This window comes from Brachyistius frenatus, unplaced genomic scaffold (assembly GCF_029030835.1).
Source record: "Brachyistius frenatus isolate BFR_SWC_R1_liver_20210118 unplaced genomic scaffold, ASM2903083v1 Contig_305, whole genome shotgun sequence".
NCBI classification, from domain to species: domain Eukaryota; kingdom Metazoa; phylum Chordata; class Actinopteri; family Embiotocidae; genus Brachyistius; species Brachyistius frenatus.
This window is the reverse complement of record NW_027210904.1, coordinates 312,515-330,109: the sequence shown is the minus strand read 5'-3', so window position 1 is coordinate 330,109 and position 17,595 is coordinate 312,515. Positions and strand designations below refer to the sequence as shown.

At 41.4% G+C, this 17,595-nt stretch overlaps 1 protein-coding gene across 1 annotated transcript; it reads right to left on the bottom strand.

Annotated features, from left to right (window-relative positions):
- Positions 1–33: 33 nt before the first annotated feature.
- On the bottom strand, positions 34–17,446 carry nectin4a (nectin cell adhesion molecule 4a). Its single transcript, XM_069722766.1, has 12 exons — positions 17,018–17,446; positions 11,670–11,864; positions 10,862–11,029; positions 9,188–9,396; positions 9,021–9,090; positions 8,298–8,415; positions 4,935–5,089; positions 4,675–4,834; positions 4,218–4,293; positions 3,732–3,794; positions 2,446–2,643; positions 34–2,301 (listed from the first exon to the last, which is right to left on the bottom strand). Exons 1-12 carry the CDS (start codon positions 17,064–17,066, stop codon positions 1,909–1,911), a joined length of 1,854 nt encoding a protein of 617 aa, XP_069578867.1. The 5' UTR covers positions 17,067–17,446; the 3' UTR covers positions 34–1,908.
- Between the last annotated feature and the right edge of the window lie 149 nt (positions 17,447–17,595).

Sequence of the window (17,595 nt, the reverse complement as noted above, 5' to 3'; positions counted from 1 at the left end):
TCCAAACCGTAGACTGTATATAAAAGTCCAAACTTATACAGTCTGTTAGTATATCAGGAAAACCATGCACATTTATTTCAACCCATCAATACAAGCTGATACCCATACAAAGCCCTCAAAATAAATGAAATTCCAGGCACATGACCGGGAAGGTCATGAGAATCACAGTGGAATTCAGAGTCTTTCATAGTCCAGTAGTTTGACAGTTTGTCGGCTCATTCGGGTCCCTGCACTTCCCAGCAGTACACATTAGGGGGCACTGTCTGCAACAAATACAACCTGCATTTAAACACAATGCCATTCGTCTGCTATTACCTATTGGGTGGTGCCTAATAATGTGCCAATTAGAATTTACCACAGACTGTCCCAGCATACTTTTAATCCTCATGCAGGTGACATTTGACTTTTTGTCTCAAAAAAGTATTTACAGCAGGAAGGACAGATAAAAGTAACTCTACAGTATGTGTAAAAAAAAACAACAACAAGATAATACTTCATATGTGCTAAAAAAGCAAAACTGTTTTTTTTCCATTTTCCCCTTTGGCACATTGCTTCCCATATCAGGGCTGTAACAGAAACCAACAATACTCAAAACATATTTAAACAAAAAACATCAAACCAACGCTCCACAGATAAAAAAAAAAAAAAAAAAAAAAAAAAAAAAAACATGCTTGGTTTTGACACAAACATCAAAACGTTGTAACAGTTCATGTCAACTTGCCCTTGGAAAGACATTGTCCTGGCAGGGGAAACTTTCCAAAGTGTAAAATAGCATGTCCAGGTTGTGTCAGCTTACTGATTTGTGTAGTCTATATGGTTTCCAGTGTAATGATCGAGATGTATTTACAGAAGCAGCCACATCAATTCAGTAAAGAAAGTAAAGTACAAAATTAAAACATATTTTTACAAACATTTGACAGCTTCCCTCCATGTTCTATCAGTATTGAAGACATACAGTTGTTTATTGCGTGTGTGTCTGTGCATGTTTTATACACAAAGTGTTACCTTTATATTGATTATGTCCGCTATAGCTGTGTAGCGTAGGTGTGGATGTCAGGTTGGTGAGGAGGGGGAACATGTGTGGAGTGGTAGGAAAATACAGTTCATTCAACTAATATACTGTATAATTGATGATTTGGATTGCAAAAATATTTCAAAGAAGTTTTTGTAAGTGAATCGTATGTGTATTTGTACAGATTCACAATCACTACATTTGTAGGACACTTCAACCATGTTTTGGCTGTATGAAGTTTTTATCTGATCCAAACTGTCTGTGCTTTGGGCAAAGACACAAGGACAGTAGGGCAGTATGGAGGTATGCATGTTGCAGGTGTGGCCGGAGAGGAACAAGCCAAAGGTTTGGATGAGGTCCCAATCAGTGTTGTGTCAGGAAACCTAACACAGGCATGCTTAACTCTTACACTGAAAAATCCACCCTCAGCATAGATGTGTTGCAATCAACTTTTCTGATTTAGTAACTTTCCCACACTCCTTCCGTATTTCCTGATTCCCTACCGTGCGTGTCCTGAAGTGCTTTCGATATGACCTCACGAGGTGTGTCGGCTGCATTCACCTGTCAGCTTCAGCTGGTTGGAGCAACTGTCGGTTCTGTGAACACTGAGGAGGGAATATCGTCTGGGGTTAAACTCTGTAGTAGCTGCACTGGAAACTTTGTGATTCTGTCTTTAGTAATCTGGGGGGGGAACACACAACACACGTTTGATGTCCGAACACCAGGCAGAAATCAGAGGATGCTTCGGAGTAGACAAGACTCTATTGCACTCTGTTAGAGACGATGCACTGTTGCAGTCAGTGTATTGACCAAAAACTGATTGTCTGTCGTGTATCCACATCTGAAGCACCTCCGGAGTCCAGCTCTGCAGTTTCACGTTATTTCCCTGCCACTTGCTACACGATCTGGGCCTTGTGGATGATGGAGGCATGCGGACTGACCAGAGGAGAGCTGGTCCGGGTTTTGGATCTTAGCGTGCCATTACTCTGCTGATAGCGTGTGCTGTGAGCGTCAGACATGTGAGAGCTGTTGGTCTCACTGTCTTGGTCATCAGGATGCTCTTGACTGGCGGGACCGCCCAAACCTTCATCCACTTCATCCTCGTCATAAGTTACTGGTCGGTAGGTGCAGGTCACAGGAGGGTGCTGGTGATTCTTGGTGACACTTCCCTGTCTGGAACCCCCGTCTACCGGGATGATGGCGCTGCCGTTCAGCTGCCTCGTGATCTCAGTGGACTGCACGATAGGGAAGGTGGATGGCATGAGAGGAGGGTGGAAACGGGTTTCCTGCTGCAAAGGCAGAGCAGACACAATTCTTAATTCCATCATCTTCATCAGGTAAGTATGCAGAGCTCGGTGAGCCGGGTGAGAAGCATTCCACGATTTGGTGAAATCAAGCTTTGACATGCCCGAAAACACGCATGCATGACTTACCAAGGATATGGTGCTGTTTCTCACATAGGTCTCCACTCTGATTCGATTCTCTTCCTCTCGATCCAGAGTCCTCTCTCTCCCCCTGCGGGAGTTGTTGTACAGGACTGGTCTGCCCAGGTAGTCAAACGGTACCCCTCCTCCACCTCCTCCCCTCCCACCTGAGGTAGTAGATCGGCTGTCTCGGCAGTAGGCCTGCTCCTAACAGCAAAGGAAAAAGACACTTGTGAATATTTACAGATCTACTGATAAGAGACAAAGAACGTCATGTTTCTTTCTGTTGAAAGTGAGTTCTTATTTAAATAAGGCCAAAGTCATAGTGACATTATTTTGTAAAATATGATAATGTACTTTCTTCCTGATGAGAAAATTGGTATTACTCCTACGTTGTATATCAGTATGCTAAATTTAAAGCTACAGCCAGCAGGCAGTTAGCTTTACATTGTAAAAGTGAGTACACTGTCAGCAAGAATACCAATAATTACCCAGAATGTTCAACTATTTCTTTAAGCATCTTGTGAAACTGATGGACATTATCTTGATGAAATCATGGAATATTTTTCTGTTGAAAAAAAAGACTTCTGACAATTCTGTCGACAGATTTGTTGAGTCATGTTAAAAAAAACAGTCTTACATATTTTATGGCCTGGATGGAGACGGTGAATATAGAGGCCTGTTTAAAAACATTATCTCAAGATCACAAGGGCTTCAATTATCAATAATTCCTAATAGTTTCCAAAATACAAAATTCTAAAATTCTATTGTTGATATTCAATTTCACAGATCTTTATAGGAAACTTCAGAGGAAAGTCTTAAGAAATTATGAACCCATAAAATAAAACCATTATTATTATTATTGTTATTATTATTTTGTTTCTTTTTCAAGCTTTACTCCAGGGAAAACAATGGTAGAATACAAAAGCAACTGAAATTCATAAGCTTTCAGCAGTGCATCTAAACAATATGCTTATGCTAACCAGTTGCTGTCTCTGGCTTCATATTTAGAAGACATGTTTCAGCATCATTCAGGGCCCACAGAGAGGAATGTGAGATTTTTGAAGAAATTAAAAAAGCCACAGAAGCCAAAAGTCCCAGGACAAAGGAACATAAAGGTATCTCAAAGGTCTTCAGCGATATAATGTGTTAATGTTATTATCAAAATCTGAGAAACACTACATTCAGATTGTAATTGTTGAAGGTCAGAACTTAGCCGCGTGGCATCCTGACAGTAAAGCCTCAGTCCCATGCCCCGGCCCTGTATGCAGATTTAGATAGATACGTAGACTGACCCCGAGGGAAGACAGGCTGGTCCTGAGGGTGCCCTCCACCCTCAGAGGGATGTTTTCTTCTGTCTGCAGTGAAAAGAAACACACGGAAACATCAGCATTTGGACTTGAAACCAGGACACACTCCAATTTTTTCGAAGTCCTAAACCTGCATAAAACATTGTGCACTTTCCAAACTTTTAAAACCGCTCTCTCGTTACTTTAGAAAGACAAAGTGTGTGAAGCAGTGACTTATGATAGACATTTGACTGTTGCCAACAGTTAAAGAGTGCCTTGTTCATTATTAATCACTGAAATTTGTAGTATTTCTGAGGACTCTTTGCATAAAAGACTGTGTGAAACATATGGGACCAGCGGTCTACTGATTCTGATCAGTGGCGTCAAGCTTCACAGCCTGAATCAGGTTGTGCAGACACAGGAGAGAAACACAAAGTGACGCTGCAGAGGAACGGCGTGCTGAGCGTGAAGAGAATAATTCAGTAATAGTACCGCTCCTCTGGCATCTGTGCTGATAGAGTTCACTCTCCTGAAAGAAGCTTGCCTGGAGAGAGTGGTGATTTCCTCCCTGTGAGAAACAAGAGATGGAGAGAAAAATGTTATTCAAATGATTAAAGAAACCGTTCCACTGTGAATTGTGGGTATTTTTTTTTTTTTTTTTTTTTTAGCAGTTTAAGCTTTAATATACTTCATACTGCATCTTTTTTCATCCTTTATTCAGTTTTCATGCTATTGTTTTACATATCCCACACACACACACACACGCAGCCACGTATCCACCGGATTTTCAACTTTTGTTGTAACTGTCAGCTCAAATATGTTTAATAGCCCTAATTCGGTTTTTTTTGTTTTTTTTGTTTTTTTTTATAAGCTCGATCTGCCCTGCGGTGATTATTAAAGTTTCATCTCATCTAATCTCATCTTAATTAAACATCATGCTATCCCATACTTCCTCTCCGTCAGCTCCCTCTTTAGCCTCTTGTTTTTGCGCTTCTGGTGACACGTGACGGTGATGACGATGATGAGCATCAAGATGAGCAGCACACCGGCCACACCCCCCACTATCGTTATCAGCAGGTTTTCAAGCTCTTTCCTCTCCTGGGGAGCTTCTGTGAAGTCAGGAGGGAAACAGGCAGGATTAAAATGGATCTATTCTCACAGTTCATATTGTTATAGAGAGTCTGTCGTGTTGACAGCGCTGTCATCTACCTCTCAAAGTAATCTCCACCTCCACCTTCCCGACTCCCACTTCATTGGTTGCCACACACTGATAGGTGCCTCCGTCTGACAAGTTCAGGGGTCGCCCAAAAGTTAGAGTTCCGTTAGGGTGGGGGACGACATCTTTGGGCAGCTCTCCACCCTCTCTGCAGGCAGAACAAACACAATGTCCATTACAGGGCATTCAAAGAGTAACTCAGAGGGACATTTTAGAGTGAAGTACATGTTCTCTGGAGAGATAACATCCCAAAAGACCCTCCTTTGAGCAAAAAAGAAAAAACTTATCCCTACACTATCCGCTTTTTTTCAGAGCTTCCCTCACCCATAATAATTTTTGTAAAGTCCCTGGTGAAGCTAAAGTTTCTGTAGGTGGTGCTTGTGACTGCTAAACACCCATTGCTGCTTTTTATATTAAAATAAAGTTTCCTTCTTCTTTCATAGGATTTTGAGAAAGAAGCAAAGACGCACCTTTGAGTTTTTCAATTCTTTTACAATTATATTTCAATAATCTTTTGGAAAACAAATGAACAGCATTTCCTGTCAGTGTGAGTCAGGCTGACTGTTTCAGCAACATGTTTCAGGGTGTTGTCTCTGTGTTGTTGTTTTGCACATATTTGATTTAATCACACAGAACAGAACTTAAAGTCTGCCTGTGAACAACTTACATTTCAACAGAAATATATTTAAGGAGCATGTTCTGAAACCAGCCACAGTTCCTATATTCACAGAGGGTACACTCACATTCACATATTGCACAAGGTAAACTTGTGTCAGAGTCACTATCATTAGACAGGAAAGAGGAACTGTCTGTTTTTACATATGCAGCCAACATATCTCTATGATAACATTTCACAAATCCACACGTTATTCTTGCTCTTCCCCCTCTCGGCGCCCCTCAGATCACTCCTGTGCCTCTGCCTACACCTTCTCACACTGGTTCATCCCTCCACACTCTGCTCATCCCTTTCCCTTTTTGTCCTCACCCCCCTCTTCCTCCTCCCTCCTTCGTGTGAAACTGCCTTATCTGTCTGCTCTCAGCACAAGCCGCAACATGACACTGTGACACCAGCTATTACTTCACCTGCTGCCATTTACTGACAAAACCAACAGGTTTGTCCGCTGCTGTATCTGCCACACATATATGTGTGTGTGTGTGTGTGTGTGCGTGCGTGCGTGCGTGTGAGTGTGCGTGTGTGCGCGTGTGTGCGTGTGTGTGTGTGTGCATGTATGTGCACGTTGTATGTATGCGCGCGTGCGTGTTCATGTGAAATGTAAAATGTGAAATGTGTGCATGAGTAATAAGAGATTGATTGTAACAAGAGATTTTGAATGCTGACTTGGTTCTGTGTGTGTGTGTGTGTGTGTGTGTGTGTGTGTGTGTGTGTGTGTGTGTGTGTGTGTGTGTGTGTGTGTGTGTGTGTGTGTGTGTGTGTGTGTGTGAGTGCTTGTATGCATGGCGTGTGTCTGTTAAGCCTTCCTCACAAATACTCCTTTCCCAAGGTGTGTCCTTGTGACTACTGACAAGTAATACGTACAAGTACATCATCAACATCAACATCATCATCATCATCTGGCAAAAACTACTCAAATAAAACAAAACCTTTTTTCCTTTACACTCACATACATCCGTTCTGTGTGTATTTCTTCCTCAGAGGCCCAACTGTGACATCTCATAATTGGATTCTTTACCCAGCTCACATTTTCAAGACAAACTCCACACCACACCCTGAGAATATATTAACGCACCAAGGGAATGGCTTCCAAATGACACCAAGTGACTCAAGCAGAAGAAATCGGGCAAAATCGGGCTGAGTCAAACCCTCGTCTGCCTTTAAAGCTCGGCAGCAATGAGCCACATCTTAAATGACACACGCAACATTTGAATATGTCAGTTTCCACTGAGGCAGCAGAATCAGGGGGTGACAATGTCGGGGCTTGTTGGGTGAAGTCATGTGGACGAGATCCTCCCCCACGACACTGTCACATTTATTTTAGTCAAATGGAGATCTAATCAGGAAATACTAAAGAGTAACTAATGCTGAATACTTTGTTCAAAGGATCTATTGACTATAATATAGAACTTTCTGACTTAATTGAACTTAAAATGAATGTAATAGACTCAAGAAATTAAAGGTCCACTATGTTGGTTTGTTGTAACAAAGGTATATTCAAGTGCAGATTGTATGTCATTAAAGTCTAAAATTCATCTTGAGCACATTTTCTCCCTGATTAAATATTTTCAGTCTTTTTTTAGTATTTCAAATCATGCATTGTTTACATCTATATATTACTTGCTAGCAGCCTTCTTCTGAATGACAATTTGTGAGTGCATTGCTAAGTTTCTTGCCAGTTACCGTTGCCAACTGTCGATCAATCGGATGGCAGGAAAGCATCAACACAGACCCACTCATAAAAACACAGTACTATTTATGGTCAAACACTCTGTACCTTTAAGCTCGGCCTAAACAGCTAAAATACAAACTATTCAAGCAGTTGGTGATCAAATTTATCAAAGAAGTCAGGGTTGCTTTTTTATTTTCCGTGAATTCAGCCGTTTGCATGCAAGTAATAATAAAACTAACAAATCTGTGGCAGAGAAATATACTAGTAATTGAAATGTCTGTAAATCTGGTGGCATTCTATAATTTTCTTATTGTCAACAAATCCCATTAAGACCACAAATGACTGTATCCTACTGAAAGTATTGTGAGCCTGATAGATCTTCCACCTCTGCGCTATAGAGCTCCACTGTTGTCCAAAAAACATTCAAAACAAACCAATGTGGGACACTGCAACACTGGGTGACATGCTGCTTGTTGCTATCAACACACATGCTGCGATTCATTTTGACTCAATCCCACACACACAGTCTAAATGTGAATTAAACTGCAGCCAAAATAGTCTGCCAAAAACAAACCATCTTTTTGTGTTTAAGTGACGTGCTGAAAACTACCGTGCCTGTGGCTGCTACTGAGGATTTCAAAGACTTAATCTCAGGATTGTAAATTTTGAAATGCTTCTAAATGTGGCAACTAAAAGATTATTGATTATGTCCGAAGCACAGAGTCACATGACTGAAATAGCACCAAAACATCCTGGTATTTATAAGCAATTCACTGTATATAACAGTAGCTAACACTAACAGTAAAAGTAACTTTGATTTCTAATTTTGGTCCCTGCGAATGACCTGATTGCAACCTCACAAGACATCTTATTTACAAACATGAAATCACAGGATACATAATTGGCCTAATGACTCTGACAGTTCTGGGAAAGAAAACAATGACTAGACACATCAGACAGTTAGTCACACGAGTACTAGACAGCCTGACAAGTAAGTGGGTCCAACTGTACCTGATCCAGGTGAAACTGTGTGGTTTGGGGTTTCCTCCACTCGTGCACCTCAGGGCAGCATTCTCCAAACCCACAAACCAGTCTCCAGTGTAGCCAGACACCTCTGCATGCGGAGGGACTGGGAGGAAGAACAACCAATGACCAGCTTTAAGGTGTGAAGGGAAAAGTGATACTGTTTCTGACAGAAAAGGTGTGTACAGGGATGACAGTGGAATTTTCAGGTGTTTAGCCAATGCAGATATGAATCACAGCTTCTAATAAATGCAACATTTTACAAAAAAAAAAACTAAAATGCATCAACACAGCTAACGTTCAAACTCATATTACCCTGGTGGTATCCTGTAAGCCAAGACTGCTCACGCATTAGGTTCTGACAGTAGAACAGAAATCAAGGAGAGAACCACATCTGTTTTTGTTTTTTTTTCACCTTTAAGGTGATTAAAGATTATTCGGTATAAAAGAAATACTGCAAGTTAAAATTATTATTGTATGGAGTGAAATGTGTTGTGACCCAGCACTCATGAAGTCTCTTCCAGCTTTGAAGGGGTGCTTACAGTGATTAAAACAGGAAGTAAACATGTTTTAACCTTCAAAATAATGTTGAAACTTTTCATCGACGTGTGCTTACTCGTTGCATATTTCGAATGTGTCCATTTTTCAGCCCAGTAGCCTAATCTTTTGATTTGATAGCATATTGACTGTGTAATTTTGATGACTACTCACAGTGCACCACCAGGTTGTTTCTGAGCCTGCGGGGGTTCTCGGAAGTCTGATGCCACACCAGACAGTCCAGGGGGGGGGGGGGGGGGGGGGGGGGGGGGGGGGGGGGGGGGGGGGGGGGGGGGGGGGGGGGGGGGGGGGGGGGGGGGGGGGGGGGGGGGGGGGGGGGGCTTCTTGCCGTTCATGCTCCTCAGGGGATGCAGAGAGTAGTACGAGGACACCGCCCCGTTGTCAGAGGAGCGATTGATGAACTGGCCGTTCAGGTCGGTGTCCCAGGAGAGGCGGGGCGGCGGGCGGGCGACAGAGCGACAGGAAGCCACCTGCCCGTAAGGGTGTCCCTCCACGAGAACCACAGGATCCAGGGAGGAAATGGGAGCGGCTGGAGGGGAGATTGTCACAGTGTTTGATCAGAGAGGAGATAATGATGGCAAGTCAACACACAAAGCAGTACACATAGGACACACACAAAGAGGATGTTACAGGTGTCCTTTTTCACTGTTAAATTTAGTGTTAAAATAAATTGAACAAAAGAAAAAATATATATATTTTAGATATTTAATACTACAGAGAATAAGTTCAGATTTGAAGGCTTCCAGGGTTAATAAACTACTTAAGTATGAATAAATAATCTAGTCAGCAATGTCTAAACATGAATCAAATTATCAAGTAATTTTCATACTATTATAAGTCAAAATATAACTGATTAGTAATCAAACCTGACAATAAAGACTGTCAACAGGCCATTTTAACCCATCCAGATTTACTCTTATTATGGCAACAGCCACAGTTTTTAATTTGTTTTTAAAGTCCATACATACTAAAAAGGCAGATTCTGATCCAAATCCAAACCAAAATACAATTTAATCTGGATCCTTAACAAAATTTCACTGCATCCTGATGTTGGACTGCTTGTGAGTGACACATTGCTGCATTTAGCAAGCTTGTTGTCAGAGGCTGAAGCCCAGACTGAGCAAACAAGCGGGGATGTTCGGAAGTAACCATGCATAGAAAAGAAAGGTTGACAGCTAAAACAAGCTGCACTTGAGGATGAGTAGACTGAGAAATACTCGTTCATTTTGTCTATTCATTATAACTAAAATATTACTGACTTAATCAAATCCTCTGAGACCTCTTCACTCCCCCTGGTTAAGTAAAAACAGAGTAACTTAGCACATAGCACTAAAGGTGTGCAAGCTACTGCTGATGATGACCCTGATGAAGACCTGTGTGGTTCACACTGCATTGGCCATTTTAATACATACTGCCATGTAAAATAAAGGTATTTCAGTTTTTAAGAACCCTACAGCGTGCCATGGAATGTTTTGAAGAAAACTTGAATTTTACATGTTGGACTGACACCATACTGCACATACCAATTTTTAAATACATAGAAAGAATATAATTGAATATATGATGATCTAAAAATGTTGGAAAATACAAAAAGGAAAAGGCTACAAAGGAGAATAGATTAAAAATGTAATAAAATACCACAATTACTGTAATATATTCCTCAACAATATGCTGTATAAACTTACACAATGTTTCATCTGCTTGTGATCATTACCCTATCAGGAGTGTTAAAATTGTTTAACATTGTTTGAATAATTGTTTGACCAACAAAGTAATGATTATTTATGGTGTTGTTTTTATGTACATTATTATTTACTACTACAAAGTAGTAAAATTAATTATGTCTTAGTATATATGTTGCACAGATTTGCAAACTACCAGCCTGTTGACAGCCTGTTTGATTTCCTGATCCATTCCCATCCTTGTGAGTCCAACACATTATCACTTTTTCATTTTTTTCAAGTGTGTGGTAGAGTCGAGAGGGAGGGACTCACTCCACACGATGAGAGACATCTCTCTGTCAAAGTTGCCGGAGGGGAAGGTGCTGATGCGGCAGATGTATTTCCCTTCATCAGAGACCTCTGTGTTCATGATGACCAGAGACGAGTCGACGGTGGGTTCGTTGTTTTTAAAGCGCAAACGCTGAGACCAAGACCCAAATGCTGCAGACAGACAAAGAGCGAGGAAGGGAGGGAGAGGCGGAGGGAGGGTTTAGGGAGCACGTGAGGAAAGATGTGACACAAAAAATTAAGTCCAGTGATTTCGAAGCTGACCTCAGGGCTTCCTTTGTCACTTCCAGTCCCACACACATGTCTGCATACTTGCCTGGAATTACATTTCATTCTGGACATTTAACTAAGAGTCTCATCCAATATGTCAAACACTCACAAATGGTGCAGGCTTCAATTCCGGAATCACCACAAATTACAAGGCACCAAGGGTTTAACAGCGACAAATAACAAGCAACAAAAAACAGTGTTAAGATCAGAGTCCTGGCACTCTTGAAATAGTCTGATGATATCACTGCAAAGTTGCCAGTGTCTCTCACAGTCCAATTTAATTTTAGATGACTGTGAACACTTGCCTTAAAGCCATTTATATTCTACAAGCAGAGAAACAAAGCCTCCAACCAACACTTGTTAACTGAAACTGACAACCTGCTTTGTGGAATGAGAGTGGTGATAAAGAGAATATTTCTCACTGTGAGGACAGGAGAGGTAATTCAATGTGAAGACATCCTTAAGGAGACTTTTACGGCAGATGATATAAAGAGACGATGACGAGAGCGAGGCCACAACCTACCTGTCTGTCCATTGGTATGGTGTGCAGTGATGATCTGCTGCTTGTCGTCTCCGTTCTCCTTGTACCAGGTGACCTGTATCACCACATCGTCCCCAGTGGGCTGGTAGCGACACGGCAGGATGGTCTCCTCCTCCGCCAGGGAGCGTAAGAGATCATCTGAAGGAGGCTCCACAAAGTCTCCCCGTATCACTGTCACTAAAAGAGAAGGATACAAACTTAAATCTATCTGCTTAAAGATCGTGTATTACAGTGACTCTGAGGTTGACACTCAATACCAGCTCCGGGTCTGCTGGTCTGAAGTTCTCCTTTGAACTACTGTCTAAACCTTAAACTACTTACAGTCACAACATCTTTAGAAAGTAAATGGTCTGTATTTATATATTACTTTAGCACCATAGCAGTCTCAAAGCACTTTTACACTTTTTTCCATTGACGCCATCAGGAACACATTCACACACCAATGGTAAACCATTGGGAGCAACATGGGGATCAGTGTCTTGCCCAAGGACACTTAGGCATGTGGAAAGGAGGAGCCAGGGTTTGAACTGCCAAGTTTCTGATTTGTGGGCAACCCGCTCTACCATCTGAGCCACAGAGATAAGCTCTGGGAATCATTTCTCCGTTTTATAGCCCAAAAATGCTCTTTTTGACATTTTAAAAAGACACTATAAGAGAAAGGAGATAATACTGTATTTCAATGGCCCGTTCACTTTCCATTCACAAATATGGTCAAGTTCAAGCCACAGGTTGTTCGTGTGCTGCTGTCACTGGAAATTGGTAAGAATGAATAAAAAGAAGTCACTGGCATTTTAATCTTTCTTCATCACTGAAGTTTATGAAAATGCTGTAATAACTGCAAAGATTTGGTCTTTATTTTTGTTTCCAGAACAACGTGAGAAGTGTTCAAACTTCCAAAACTGCTTCTTGAGGCAAAGGATGAGAACAAAAGCTCATTGATATATGATTATAATTTTACATGTCTACAAACGGGCATTGTTACTCACTGTAAACCAAATGGCTGCGACGAAGAATAGACCTGCATACAGTATTAAACCAGCTAACACAGTGTACCTAAATTTAAACAGTTTTACTGAGAACAAATTTATCTTATAGGAAGAGTTCAACATTTGGAGAAACACTTATAGGCTCTTCAGTTTCTTGCCAGAAGTTTGATGAGCAGATTGATATCGCTGTCTGCATGTCGAAACGACACATTATGACTCCTAAAATAACATGTCAGTGTTTTTCAGCACCCTCTATAAGACCAACATGCCCTCATATGTAATCGACACAATGTTCATTTGCAAAAACGACTTGTATCCTTGGAGTGTACCAGTGACGGGGGGGATCGGACTGCCATTGTCATGGAAACCATAATGAACAAATGGTAAATCCTGTGAAACGCTCACAGTTTGATCGGGTTTCGGCACTAAAACTACTTGGTTAAGTTCAGGGAAAGATCACGGTTTGTGTTAAAACCCCCTGCCAGTAAAAGTCCTTGCAGTGTTTTGCTACAGGACATATCATGAGAGAAAGAAGTCGGCATGGTTCAGAATTTCCACCTTGAAACTGCAGTGACAGTCTGAAAGTCTCAAAAACACAAAATCAGACAGCCAGGGTTTCATACGTCACACACATGGGACAAATCCCGTTAAGTTGACTTCTGTCTGTAAGTTACAATAAGTCAGCAGTGACTTTTTCACACGGGACACAAACAGCCGACTCCTGAATGAAATCCGTGCGTCCGATCACTACAGCCTCCTGAACCTCCTCCTGACACCGACTGTCTCTGTACTCTGAGCTATCCGACTTCCTCCTTAGTCCCTGTCATCATTAAAACAGTCATTAAAGGTCACAATAAATGTAAATATAGCTCTAGCAAGGTAACAATGATATCAAGGTAACAAAATTCCACACAAGCACCATAAGGCTCACAAATTAAAATGTTATATACTATTTGTGTAAGCAAATACTATATGGGGTTATAAGCTGGGCACCGTTTTGACCTGCAGAAAGCCAGGCTAACTGTTTCCCTCTGTTTACAGTCTTTATGTTAATCTAAGCTACTGTAAAGGTCTGACAGGTTGTTAATCTTCTTATCTAACTGTTTCCAAGAAATAAGCACATTTCTAAAATACAAAACTGCTCCTTTATTAGAGTTTTTTGGAATGTTTGTGGCAAGACCAAAGTTTCACAAGTCCTTTTTGTGTGAGGAAGTTGAACCTTTCATTGAGAAAGTTTAACCCTCGTGTTGTCCTCGGGTCAAAATGACCCGCAGCTGTGTTCAACCAAGTTCTATTTTATTTTCATATTTTTTGGGATCATTGGTGACAAGGAGGCTGTGAGGGTTTCTTTATGATGACCAATGATCCCAAAAAATATAACACATTTTGACCCGAGGACAACACGAGGGTTAAGGTTTAAAAGAGGAATCAGAGAAAACACGACAGTAAAGATAACAATAACTGACCCGACTCCAACGAATGAAGGGCACACAGATGGGCTTTAAAGACACAGCGTGAAGACAGAGACGAGGGAGGAGAGAGGAAACAGGTTGTCTATCATGGAAGCTCAGCACAAGAGAAGATATGTGACTTAACTAGTTGCTCGAGATAAGTCTTCAAAGCAAACTTTACTGCAGTGTCTGGACTGAACAAGCATTCAAAGACGCCTCTGTCTGTGACACTGTCACACCGCAACACGGTTCAAACCGCAAATACCGAGCGTCTGCAGGAATCTCTTGTGTTTTTTGCTTATCTCCACTGCTGCCTTCCTGTTTGCAGATAATGCTCGCTAATCTGTTTGATTTAGGCATGGAAGCGTATTTTCTACTGTAGTGTCATAATAGACACGCACACCGAGGGAATGCACAGTCACAAGATGTTGACCCCTGCAACCTGCATTTAATGGTTCGATTGCACGAGTTAGAAATCTTGTTTGCACCTGTCAGGAGGATCTTCATCTTCGCACGCTGCTAAAATACAATTTAATTGAAGTTTTGAGGAAGTTCTGCCAATGCAAGGACACCTATTATTATGTTGCGGCTCCTGGCACCTGGCTGGTGTTGCTGATGATTAATTTGCTCTCAGAGAGTGCAGCTTCCAGATAGTGATGACCCTGTTCAGGCTGAAGACAAACAACTTGGACGGAAAATTAAGTTTAGCAAACGGATCATTCCCATACACTAATGACATATCAGCTCGCAACATCCGCACCACATGCATGTAAGCTGAACAATGCAGCTGCTGTTTTCATCACTTAAACAGATAATGAAAGTTAAATGCAGGTCGAAGTTGTTTTTACTGGTAGCTTTATTACATTACATTCTGTAATTTTCAATTTCGCCATTGTACATGTAACATCCAGTTTTGACCTGTTAAATGGAAAATTAATTAAATATTATATCAGGATCAAAACGATTCAAGTCATTATCCAGTTGCGTGTTTTAAGGGCAGAATTGTTACAAGAATAATTCAAGTTATACTTAAGCGCAGCAGTGCTTCAAGCTAAATGCTAATGTTCAGGCTGTTTTTTTTAGCACGTGCAATTCACCATTGTACTTTAGCATGTTAACATTTGGTAATTAGCACTAAACACAAAGTCCAGATGAGGCTGATTAGAATTTAATTTGGTTTGCAGAGTGAACATTTTTACCAGGCTGGTACAGTTTTGGAAAATTGAGCAACAACCAAAGCAATTATCTTTCATTCTTTCTACACAACATTTCAAGGCACAGCATCCAATACTTGTCACTCAAAACTAGAAATGTCAACCTCAAAGTGGAGCTCGAATAAAAGGCACAAGATTTATCCTCTGTGGACCAGGAATGTCTCTATTAGCCTCAATGCTTAATTGTCATGGCAACTGATGTCATAGTTGTTGAGAAATTTCAACACAGTTTTATTCAATCTTATTCATATAGCGCCAAATCATAACAAAAGTCAATTAATATAGTTTAGGTGCTGACATTTTACAACATTATAAAGAGGAACGCAACAACCATTCAACAGTTCATGAGCGACAGCTGTGAGGAAAAATGTCCTTTTAACAAGAAGAAAACCTCCAAAAGGCGGTCGGCTGTGTCCGGTTGGAGTGAGGGGAGAGCAGAGAGAGAAAAGAACAGCGTAGAGACACCACAAATAATCATTCTGGACCAGTAGACGATGTGACGTTGCCATCCTTGTGCAGCTACATGGCCGATAAAGCATAGAAAGTCAAGTTACAAGGGCAGAGGGATAAATGAAACATCCCGGCACAGTTTGTCCACATGGTGTTGATATATTTCTGATTCAAAACATCATTGTTTCAGATGTTTCTGTTGCGCCACTTTGATTCCCTCAGTAAATAATAGCAAATCTTATTTGACAGCCACCATAAGTCGAACCAGGTGTTGACCCAATTAAGTAAATTTCTCATACTGCAGTTTATTCAGCACCTGATGTGGGAGAATCTGTTCAGATGTGTCAGTGGACTGGAAGTGATTCATGCATTTACCATCAGACCTGATGAGTGTGCTGTGGAGGCAGGTGTGTTTTTTTCCATGACTGTGTGTATGTGTGTGCGTGCGTGTGCGTGCGTGCGTGTGTAGGTTTAAGCCCCCTTTGGAATCTGCCTGTGCTGCATTACTGGAATAACACCCCTGTCTTTATGTATGGGAATGAAAACTTTTCTTTTTTCCACGCTCTTATTCATGATCGTGTAAGAAGTATTTTAGTAAATGTGACTTCTCCATATTAACAAGTAACAGGCTGACAAAGTGTTCGTAATGCAGTGTGTTTTGTTATTCAACAGTACAAAAACGTCTGCCGCCAGTATCGCATGTACACACATATTTGGGCTTAAGCAACACACACACACACACACACACACACACATCAAAACACGCAACCTAGGAGGGTCCGTGCAGTTTCTATGAATCAGACAATGAGGGGAATTGATCAACAGCAACCTGTTTTTCCTGAAATATCGGACAGCACCGCAAGTGTTTTTAACAGCCCTGCTCAGGCTCCGTCTATCCACCTGCACAAAGTTAACAGAACTGAGTGTATGCACGAGATACTGACAGGAAACCGAAGGTCACCAAGTTATCACTGCATTTGAAATGCCTGTTTTATTTTTTGAAATGTCCTTCCAAACCACGCTCAGACAATCAGACTGTTGGCATTGGCATTATGAGCACAGGCCTATAATAGTAAGCTACAGGCCCACCGTAGGGATATTGTAACACACCACAGTTCTTATAACAAGGCCACTATGGGACAAAAGATACAGAAAAACTACAGACACGCTATAACGTCTTAAAAGAACACAACTGTTTTCGCAGACTCCATGGAAAGTTTGTTCCTTACCAAAGATGACGCAGAGACACACAGAGAGTCCGTTCAGCAGGGATGTCATCCTCCCCGGGAGTTACTGTTAACTGTGAACAAGTTTGGACAATTTCAGCGCTGGAATAAAGCTCATCAGTCCAGGTAATATGATCCGAAATAACAGGCAGGCGTGGAGCAGCGAGGCGCACTCATGCCTCTCGCTGCTGGATCATCCCTGGTGATGTTTTCTTTGAGGACCAGATCCTTTCCAAAGTCCAGTCCCGGGATATAAATATATATATATGTATAGAAAAGTTGTAACTGTACAAGTCAATCCTTGTGGAAAATAAGTCCTTTCAGTCTGGCAACGTGTTGGCTTGTTAAACCCACGGCATTATGTTTGCGCTTTAGAAAAAATAAGGCGCAGCTTTAGCTGTTTGGGATACACCTGTTTGCGCGACACCTCCTCTCTCTCTCTCTCTCTCTCTCTCTCTCTCTCTCTGTCTCTCTTTCTCTCTCTGACACACACACACACACACACACACACACACACACACACACACACACACACACACACACACACACACACACACACACACACACACACCTAACGACCC